At 46.7% G+C, this 10,639-nt stretch overlaps 2 protein-coding genes across 2 annotated transcripts in view; one reads left to right on the top strand and one right to left on the bottom strand.

Annotated features, from left to right (window-relative positions):
* The window catches only part of Ccz1 (CCZ1 vacuolar protein trafficking and biogenesis associated), a 17,855-nt gene extending 13,356 nt beyond the window's left edge, over positions 1 to 4,499 (top strand). Inside the window, exons 11-14 of the mRNA XM_013023401.1 lie at positions 836 to 895; positions 1,371 to 1,570; positions 2,046 to 2,173; positions 4,187 to 4,499. Coding sequence (XP_012878855.1) covers positions 836 to 895; positions 1,371 to 1,570; positions 2,046 to 2,173; positions 4,187 to 4,242 — 444 coding nt within the window. The 3' untranslated portion in view covers positions 4,243 to 4,499. The remainder of the gene's footprint in view (positions 1 to 835; positions 896 to 1,370; positions 1,571 to 2,045; positions 2,174 to 4,186) is intronic.
* Positions 4,500 to 6,572: 2,073 nt separating this feature from the next.
* Rsph10b (radial spoke head 10 homolog B (Chlamydomonas)) overlaps positions 6,573 to 10,639 on the bottom strand; it is a 30,539-nt gene continuing 26,472 nt past the window's right edge. The window contains 3 exon segments of the mRNA XM_013023400.1: positions 6,573 to 6,753; positions 7,396 to 7,596; positions 8,778 to 8,848. Of these exon segments, the coding sequence (XP_012878854.1) occupies positions 6,573 to 6,753; positions 7,396 to 7,596; positions 8,778 to 8,848 (453 nt within the window).

The raw sequence follows: 10,639 nt of genomic DNA, 5'->3' as shown, positions 1-10,639 counted from the left end.
TCTACTGCTTGAGCCACAGCACCACTTCCGGTTTTCTAGTGGTTTATTGGAGATAAGAGTCTCACAGACTTTCCTGTCCAGGCTGGCTTTGAACCTCCATCCTTAGATCTCAGCCTCTTGAGTAGCTAGGATTACAGGTGTGAGCCACCAGCACCCGACTTTTCTTTTTTTTTCTTTAAATGAGTTGGTTTACTTTCAAGATGATACAGAATGCAAGAGTAGAACGAGGAGCAGACTCTGGCAGGAATCTGAGTTTACTTTAAATTTACATCTGAGGTAGCAATGGCTGACACAGTGGCTGACAAACTATAGATAGAGCCACTGTAGGATTTTTTTTTTTAAGGTTGTTCTTAATGTTTATCGAATCCTACACAAACCTTCATTTATATAGTAGAGATGTGATGCAGGCAATCTAGATGTTTAATGGGAATGGAATAAGGAGTCACCATCATCTCAGGGACAATGAACAGCTTTTTTTTTTTTTGGTCAGTCATGGGGCTTGAACTCTGGGCTTGGGTGCTGTCTGTGGGCTCTTTAGCTCAAGGCTAGCGCTCTACCACTTGAACCACAGCTCCATTTCCAGTTTTCTGGTGGTTAATTGGAGTTAAGAGTCTCATGGGGACTTTCCTGCCTTGGCTGGCTTTGAACTGCAATCATCAGATCTCAGCCTCCTGAGTAGCTAGGATTACAGGCATGAGCCACTGGTGCCCGACCATGCCAGATTTAATTCCACCTGTGGCCAGGGGTCCCTTCCCTGCAGCCTTCACTTTCAAATTCCTCAAGTTTCTTCTGCCCCTCTTTCTGTGTCTTTCTCACCCTTCTTCTTGGGTTGCAGAGGCTTCTTCCCACCTTCGCGGCTAGATATGATGCCAACTGCCCCTTTACCCAGACCCTGGTCCAAAACAGGAAGCTGAATGCTCCCATCTTTTCTTCTTTTTCTTTTTTTTGTTTTTTGTTTTTGGGTCCGGTCCTGGGGCCTGAACTCTGGGTCTGGGTGCTGTCCCTCAGCTCTTCAGCTCAAGGCTAGCGCTCTACCACTTGAGGCACAGCGCCACTTCCGGCTTTTTTCTTTTTGCTTATGTGGTGCTGAGGAATCAAACCCAGGGCGTCATGCAAGGCAAGCGCTCTACCACTGATCCACCTTCTCTGCCCTTTTTCTTTTTTTTTTTTTCTTTTCTTTTTTTTTATACCAGTCCTGGGTCTGGAATTCAAGGCCTGGGCACTGTCCCTGAGCTTTTTTTGCTCAAGGCTAGCACTCTATCACTCAAGCCACCATGCTACTTCCAGCTTTTTCTGTGTATGTGGTACTGAGAAATGGAACCCAGGGCTTCATGCATGCTAGGCAAGCACTCCACCACTAAACTACATTCCCAGCCCCAAATGCTGCCATCTTAATGACATGTTTTGACAGGTCTGAAAAGGAGCCCCAGTTTAAGTTCATCTATTTCAACCACATGAATTTAGCAGAGAAGAGCACAATTCACATGAGGAAAACACCCAGCGTGTCTCTGACGTCCGTTCATCCTGACTTAATGAAGATTCTGGGTGACATCAACAGTGATTTCACTAGGTAACGCTAGCTCCTTCTTGGAAGAGATATTAAAGGAATTGTCTCAAACTTAAGTGACCCAAGCTGGGTGCTGGTGGCTCACCCATGTAATCCTAGCTCCTCAGGAGACTGAGGTCTGAAGATCAAGGTTCAAAGCCAGCCCAAACAGACAAATCTGGTAGATTCTTATCTCCAATTAACCAGCAAAAAGCTGGTAGGAGAGCTACAGCACAAGTGGTAGAGTGTGAGCCTGGAACAACAACAAAAATAATAATAATAAAACAAGAGCACAAGGCCCTAAGTTCAAGCCCCTCTGCTAGTACACACACAACCCCTAGGTAACTGCCACTTCACAGGGGCTCAGCTTGACCCCTTCCTGGCTGCATTTCCCAGTCTCAGCAGTAGGCCAGTGTCCACTTTTTGTCTGGGTGCGTCCTTCCTCCCACAGTGCACATATGTGCAAGACATCTGCCACATTCTGAAACTTATTTTGCAGAGCGGATGAAGATGAAGAAATCATCGTGAAAGCCATGAGTGACTACTGGGTTGTGGGGAAGAAGTCAGATCAGCGGGAGCTCTATGTGATTTTGAATCAGAAGAATGCAAACCTGATCGAAGTCAATGGTAACTAGGATTTGGTGGATTTCAGCAGAATCTCAATGCTGCCACTACTTCCAAATGCTCTTGGGTGTGGTAAACATGGTGGATGGACTGGGACAGATGGTGCCTTGTGAGGTTTAAGCAGAGCTCTGTTGTATGTGTTCCTGTCCTCTAGCAAAGGAACTTGTCAGCTTAGCTTCCGAAGGGTGCACACCTGTGTGCATGCAGGCAGGACATGGGGCAGGAGGGCCCAAGTTTGGGGCCAGACCCACCCTCAAACAAAAAGAGAAAATTGTTTTCTTCAATGCAAAAAAGGCTGGGAAGGTGCCTCAGTGGTAGAGTGCTTGCCTTGTACAATGCAAAAACAAAACAAAAAACACCATGGTTTTGCTTTTTAAGCTATGTATAAAAGTCTCCTTTTTGGGCTGAGAATGTGGCTTAGAGGTAGAGTGCTTGCCTAGCATGCATGAAGACGTGGGTTCGATTCCTCAGTACCACATAAACAAAAAAAGCCAGAAGTGGCACTGTGGCTCAGAGCACAGAGACTCAGGGACAGTGCCTAGGCCCTGAGTTCCAAGCCCCAGGATTGGCAAAGAACAACAACAAAAAATCTCCTTTTTACTGGACACCCATGGCTCATGCCTGTAATCCTAGTGACTCAGGAGGTTGAGATCTGATGATTATGGTTCAACAAAGTTAACCTGGGCAAGGAAAGTCCAGAAAACTGTTTTTTCCAGTTAACCACCAGAAAACCAGAAATAATATTGTGGGAAGTGACACTGTGGCTCGAGTGGTAGAGCACTTGCCTTGAGCTGAAGAGCTCAGGGACAGCACCCAGGCCCAGAGTTCAAGCTCCATGACTGACAAAAAATAAAATAAAATAATAAAAGAAAAACATCTCCTTTTCTAGTTGGGCTCATGCCTCTAATCCTAGTTATTATAGGAGGCTGAGCTCTGAGGATCATGGTTCAAAGCCAGCCTGGACAGGAAAGTCCATGCCCAAGTTTCTTATCTCCAATAAATTACCAAAAGTCGAAGTGGTGCTGTGGCTCAAATGGTAGAGCCTTGAGCAAGAGAAGTACAGAGACAGCACCCAGGCCCTGAGCAAAAAACAACAAAACCTTTTCTATATCCTCAAAGGACAGCCAGCCCTCTGCGATGGGTCCTGGTGACTATTACCCTAAAGAAAGGGCAATGCCTGTGCCTGGGTTGAGCATCATTACTGAAGCCAAGCAGCAGCACAGGGAGACACAGCCCATGTGCAGACTGAAAGGGAAGTTAGCAGTGAAGGTTTACTTGCTTTTTTATCTCCTAGGGCATACTAAATCTTTTTACTCTTAATTTTTGTATTGGTAGTTGTGCACCTTGAAAACATAGCGCATGCCTGTATAGCAATTGGTTTTGGTGGTACTGGGGCTTGAACTCAGGGATTCACATGTGGCTAGGCAAGTGCTTTGCTACTTGAGCCACCTCCACCAACTTTTTTTTCTTTTGTCTTTAGTTTTTCAATTAGGGTCTTATGTTATTGCCCTGACCAGCTTCAAACCAAGATTCTCCTACTTCTGCCTCCTGAGTAGCTGTGATTACATGCATGAGCCACCATACCCTTCCCCATATATGCCTGATTTTAGGTGGAAATCTCTAAAATCCAGGTCTTGATGCTTCTGTGGAACACTTGATCTACAACTCAAGGTTGCATCCAGGGCCTTCGCGCTGTCTCATTAGCTTTGTCCAGACGAACCATGTCTCGATTAGAATTCTCTAAGATTGCTGCACTCCAATTGCTGACTGGGGGTTCTCAGATCCATAGCAGCAGTGTTTCTGTGTGTTGGGGAGCATGGCAGTCTCATGAGTTCTTCAGGTGTGTTTCTCCCCCCATACTCTCAATTGTTTCCCATTTCTTGCTTAGACTTGTGGAACTTGGGGTCAGAAGGAATGCCAGCACTTGCTTCTTCCCACCTGTTTATAGTGGGCGCCACATACCTGGCGTTGCTCACACCTGGCGTTACTAATGCACCTTTTGTACTCTCTCTGCAGAGGAAGTGAAGAAGCTCTGTGCCACACAGTTCAATAACATCTTCTTCCTGGATTGATGGACTGCGCCTGCTCAGATGACAGACCTGTTTACTGCTGCCAGTTACTGGTCCTATTATTGACTGCATTCATGATGTAGTAAAGCAATACTTGGTTTGAAGAATCAATTTCTACTTGGTCTGGTGATCCCCTGAGGTTTTTAGATTTTCAATATTTATGTGGAATTAAAGGTAGTCAGCTCTATCATTCATTCCTTTGACATTATGTGAATATTTTACTGGGAAATAAGACTAATAAATTGTTAAAGTTTTTAAAATTCTGGTGTTGGTGGAGTGTCTTGTCTTTTTGCCCAGGGCTACATCTGCTTGAGTACCGCTGTGATGTTTAGACCACATCCCATACAAGACCTTAACAAAGGCTCCCCAAGGGCAGAACTCAGTGCCATTGAATTGAGCCTAGGAGCTGGGTATAAACTAGCCAACTGAAGTGGTCTAAAGAACACAGTTATTGGGGCTGGGAAGGTGGCTCAGTGGTAGAGCGCTTGCCTTGTATGCATGAGGCCCTGGGTTCGATTCCTCAGCACCACATAAGCAAAAAAGAAAAAAACCAGAAGTGGCGCTGTGGCTCAAGTGGTAGAGCACTAGCCTTGAGCTGAAGAGCTGAGGGACAGCGCCCAGACCCAGAGTTCAGGCCCCACGACCGGACTCAAAAAAAAAAAAAAAAAGCTGGAAGTGGTGCTGTGGCTCAAGTGGTAGAGTGCTAGCCTTGAGCTGAGAGCTGAGGGACAGCGCCCAGGCCCAGAGTTCAGGCCCCACAACTGGACCCAAAAAAACCAAAACAAAACACAGTTATTTCCCTCACCGCAAAAACCAGCTTTTCCTCAGACCTCCTGGCTTACATGTCTGCTCTGTTCTGGGGGTGGGGAGTGTCCAGCCTTCAGGCATAGGAGGGCCCCAAAACCTCTGACACATGACAGGTGTGCCTATACTGATCATTTGTGTGGCCCAAGAATGATGTCATAAATATCAAAATGTCCTTATCAGGCCCCAGCCCTGCACTACAGAGGGGAAGGCTTTGCTGAGATGCAGGGTTTCCATCGTCACAATTTATAATCTGTACCTTGGTTTCCCCTCACCTGAGCCTTCCTTGCAATTGCTGCTAGTTTTCCATCACATGGGGCCTTATTGATCATGTGTCTTCCCTGCAGGTGTCATGATGTAGTACAATTAGATTCTTCCAGTCTTCTGATGGACCACTGGAATGACGGCTCTCTACCTGAAAGTCAGCCAGTGTAGTGTGTTGGTATGATCCTATCACCTGCTGGTTCCTAATGGTAGTAGTTGGGAATTTTTTCACAAGTTGCTTGCATTACCTGTACCATGTTTTATGTCACTCTGCTGTTTCTCCAGTCTGGACAGCAGCCCTCTCTGAGCTCTGTCAATTTCCAGGCTGACCCTAGGTACGTGTGTGCATGTGGAATGCTGCCTCTGGATGGTCACTGTGTTATCTTCACATGCGTGTGATCACTTTTGTTTTCACTTGTCTTGCTCAAGTATTTCTTGCAATTCAGTCAGATTGGTCAGCTTTTCCCAGGGTTCCTCCTTGTTCGTTTCTCTCCTTGCCTTGTGGCTTTTTGCTGGGAGACAGAAACACTAGAGTGTGGTATCTCATGCCTGTAATTCCAGCACTTGGGAAGTTGAGGCAAGAGGATGAGGATTTCAAGACAACTTGGGCTACATAGTGAGGCCCTGGCTCAGAAAATGAACAAAAGGCAGGGCACCGTGGCTCATACTTGTATTCCTGGCTGCTATGGAGGCAGAGATCAGGAGGCTTAGTTTGAGACCAGCATGGGTAAAAAAACAATATCCCACCTCAACAAATAAAAAGGTTGGGTATGGTGAGTCTTTCTTGTTGTCCTAGCCATGTAGAAAGTGTAAACAAAAGGACTGGAGACCAAGCCAGCCTGGGCTATAAACTCAAGACAGTATTTGGAAAATAAAGCACAAAGGGCTGGAGGCATGGCTTTGTGATAGAACACCTGCCTAGTAAGCAAGGGGCCCTGAATTCAAACCTAACTACTGCCAAAAACAATAAAGAGCCCCAAAGTGCAGTGGAGCCCTCTGGCCATGTGGTCAGGGAGCCTGTCTGTAGAAGCATGTGAAGAAACGTGAGTACCTCCCTCCTCTTCCAACTTACTCATCACTAGTTGGCTTTGAGTTGTTAAGCTTGGAGTTTAATGTACATTCATGAGCACACTTGTGTCTGTGCTGTTAAGCAGGCTTGTGTCCATGGTGGCACAGAGGGAGGCTGGACATGACAGACCACGGTGGTTTTGGGGACATGGAGCTTTGCTGTGTGGACGTGGGTCCCTGTGTAGCTTCTGCTGCCTCTACTTCTTCTTCTTTTTGTTTCGGCCGATCCTGCTGACTTGGGACATAGCCCTGTCTTCCTTGGGGGAGCCGAGTGTGAGCAGCGGGAGTATGGGCAGCATATCTGCAGGCTCCCTCTCCTCAGGGATCTCAATTGGGGACTCCTTTTTCTTTATCTCCTCCGTCCTTAAGATGATCATCCTAGAAGCACAAGCCACAGGTTAGCTGTGTTTGTCTTGGACGTTTCACACACTTTACTGTGAGGCATGGCAAATTGGCCGCTCCTGGGTTACTGTCACTTTGCAAAGCCCACCCATGCCCGCATCCTCAGTAGACTGCTTTCCCCCCACTCTCATCCCTCCCCTGTCTTGTGTCTTCCTTCCTGGGGAGACTAGCATGGCTCCATGGGACTGCACAGTGCAGCATCATTGTCTTCCTGGGGCTAGCACAGATTTCATGCAGTCCCTCAAGACCTCAGATGCCTCCCCTACTTCCCTCCTACCCCACCTCTGCTGACATTCAGGGCTGTGGGCTTGCTCAGTTTACAAGGCAGTAGGAGGCCCTAAGTTCAAATTTTGGTACTGCCCCCAAAAAAGAAAAATCATTTGTTCCTCTAGATACACCATGGCCCTAAGAAGTCCTGGAGCCAGGAACCAAAGACCAAGCGACACCAGAGGATCCCACCACCAGAAGTTACCAACATTCCGGTAAGAGCAAGGCTAAATGCTTCCTGGATCTCTCAGAGAACGCAGGCATGCAGAGGGCACCGTGTGCTTGCACTACCAGTCTGGGAACCCAGTGCATGGTGTTGCTACACAAGAGGAGGAGGCTGGGCTTGCACACCTCGCTTCTAGCTCCTCCTCTTCCGCCTTCCTCTGCTGGGCAAGGATGGCGTCTTGCTGCTGCTTTTCCTTCATCTTCTCCTTGATGACTTCCTCGCACTTGAAGGCATGGAAGAGCCTGTTCACGAAGAACATGTACAGCCTGCTGACCCATGTGTTCACCTTCTCCTTCTGTTCATCCAGGCTTTTCTCGTGTTTCTCTAGAAGAAAGGTTTCCAGGCCTGAGCCTGCCTCCTGCCAGCAAGGGGGGGGGCCTATGCATGGCTGGGCCCTGAGGACCAAGGACCCTGCCAGAGGCATTAGAGACCACATGGGACTGGCAGGCCTGCAGTGGACTGGGGTTGGTCCTCACTGCCTTTGAGCTGCCTCCTACCTGTTCTCTTCCTGTGTCCTAAATAGTGTAAGTGTTTTGGTTTCTGGAATGAAGATTTCAAAAATTTGACTCAACTGACCCAGTATGAGGGGGGTTTTGTGCCACTTTTACCAGAAAACAGCACAGTATAATGGACAAAAACACAGACTTGGGGCTAGCATGGGAGCCCTTGCCTGTAATCCCAGTTCCTTAGGAACTGGAGTTAGGGAGGATCATGGTTCAAGGCCAGCCAGCCCTTGCCTGAAGCAAGACCTCATCCTACCCCATAAACCAGGCAAGGTGGTATATGCTTGTAATCTCAGCTACAAGAGGAACATAGGTAAAAAAGGATAAAACCCAAGACCCTATTTGAAAAAAAAGCCTAGGGCATGGTTCAAGTGGTAGAGCACTTGTATTACACATGCAGAGCCCTGAGTTCAAAACCATTACTCTAACCTACAGATCAGAATGAAGGCCCAGCTGTGTAGCCGATCAACCATGCGACCTCAGGAAGTTGCCATGTTGGCCAGTTTCACCAGGTGTAGTGGAAAGCAGTGTGCAGATACCATGCGCAGCTCTAAGGCTGAGCCCCACACATGGGAGTCCTGCCATGCTGGAGGCCCGTGTCATGACCCTAGGGATGTGGGGCAGGGAGGGTGAGGATTAGAATGGACTCTTCCAGACCAGCAGGACTCAAACTCAATTTGATGCTTTTATTCATTGTGTTCTTGGTGCTCTACCACCTAAGCCACACCTTCAGCCCCTTAAAATCTTTATGAAGATAAAACTGTACTGAGCAAAATTCCTAACTATTAAAGCCAGGCTTGCTCATAGCAAAAGGCACTAGATTTGCTCGACATATTTATTGGGCACCTGTTAACCTCTAGGCCCTTTCTAAGCACTGCCAGAAACACAAGAATGTATGTGCTGCCTTTTCCCTGTAACCCAATGTTAATAACCTATCGCCAAGTGCCCTGCTTTCAGTTAACAATGCGTGGGTTTTTTTTTTTTTGGTTTGTTTTGGTTTGGTTTTGTGGGGAGAGCCCCATACCAAGTCTTGAACTGAGGACCTCATGTTTTTACTTAGTTTGCTTGCTTACAGCTAGTGCCCTACCACTTAAGGCATGCCTCAGTCCAATTTTCTGGCTGGTTAATTTAAGACAGAGTCCAGCAGACTGTTCTTCCTGGGCTGGCCTCAAATCACAATCCTCAGATCTCAGTCTCCTGAGTAACTAGGATTACATGTGAGATCCACCAGTGCCCAACCAGCAATGTAATTTACAAGACAACTTTTAATTGGTCATACATGTATTCTATTGTCTGGCAGAAACAATAAGAGGGGTACAGTCATCTACTTGGCCAACAGTTTGATTACAGTTGTAAAAGCAATGCTGTTGTGAACAACTAGAATTTTCTTGGGCTATATCCCTGGAATACATCTGTTTTTCCCAGATGTATTTATTAAATAAGAAGAAATAAGTTCTTTAGTATAGATTAAGCACTTATGCTTGTGTTTACAATGACCTGCCTACTTTTTTTCCCCAAAACCATAGTTTTACTTATTGTAGCTTTGCATTTTCAGAGATTTTTTTTTGATGCTTCCCATCATAGCCTGGGTAACAGGCTGGCTCCACCATGTCTAGTTGAGATGGAGTTTTACAAACTTTGCTGCCAGCCTGGCTTGGAACTCTGATCCTCCCAATCTCAGACTCATAAGTAGCAGAGATTACAGGCATGAGCCACTGGTGTCTGGCGCACGCGTGCGTGCGTGCGTGTGTGTGTGTGTGTATGTGTGTGTGTGTTTTGGGTCTGGTCATGGGGTCTGAACTCTGGGCCTGGGCGTTGTCACTTAGCTCTTCAGCTCAAGGCTAGCACTCTACCACTTGAGCCACAGCACCATTTCCAGCTTTTTTTCTGCTTATGTGGTGCTGAGGAATCGAACCTAGGACCTCATGCATGCGAGGCAAGCACTCTACCACTGAGCAACTTCCCAGCCCCTTTGTGTGAGTGTTTTTAACCAGTCCTGGGGCTTGAACTCAGGGCCTGAGCACTGTCCCTGATCTTTTTTTTTATATATATTTTATTTTATTTGTGAAGATACTGTACAGAGGGGTTACAATTACATGGGCAGGATAATGCGTACATTTCTTACCAAGCATTGCAGCCTCCTCCTTTTGTTTACCCTTCACATCCCTTCCCAGCCTCCCCCCTCCCCCCCAATCTGTCCCTGATCTTTTTGCTCAAGGCTAGCATTCTACCACTTGAGCCACAACACCAGTTCTGGCTTTTTTCTGTTTATGTGGAACTGAGAAGTCAAACCCAGGGCTTCATGCATGCTTGGCACTAAGCCACATTCCCGGCCCATATTTTTTCATATCTAGAATAAACATTACTTGCTTGACTTTCTTTTTAATATTCTTTATCTTTACTGATGAGGACGGAGCCTAGGGCTCCACAAGGACTGTGCCAGCCCTTTAATATTCTGGTATCTGTTTCTGCCTGTTACTTTCTCCAGATGAACATCAGGATCCTTCTGTCAAATTCATAAAACTGTTGGGAGTAGAATTAGCTGGCAGTTGGAGTTCAATCTCTAAATTATCAGTAATGAAACTTGTCAGGTATATGATATGTATTTATTTTCATAACTTGATTATGCTAATTTTGTTATTTCATGCTGTTAAGGTTTGGCATTTAAAAAATAACAATCTGGGCTGGGAAGGTGGCTCAGTGGTAGAGCGCTTGCCTTGTTTGCATGAGGCCCTGGGTTCCATTCCTCAGCATCACATAAGCAGAAAAAAAAAGCCAGAAGTGGCGCTGTGGCTCAAGTGGTAGAGCACTAGCCTTGAGCTGAAGAGCTGAGGGACAGCGCCCAGGCCCAGAGTTCAGGCCCCAC

The sequence above is a fragment of the Dipodomys ordii genome, unplaced genomic scaffold (assembly GCF_000151885.1).
Source record: "Dipodomys ordii isolate 6190 unplaced genomic scaffold, Dord_2.0 Scaffold68, whole genome shotgun sequence".
NCBI lineage: Eukaryota > Metazoa > Chordata > Mammalia > Rodentia > Heteromyidae > Dipodomys > Dipodomys ordii.
Note: the sequence above shows the minus strand (reverse complement) of the source record. Positions and strands in the feature narration are given on the sequence as shown.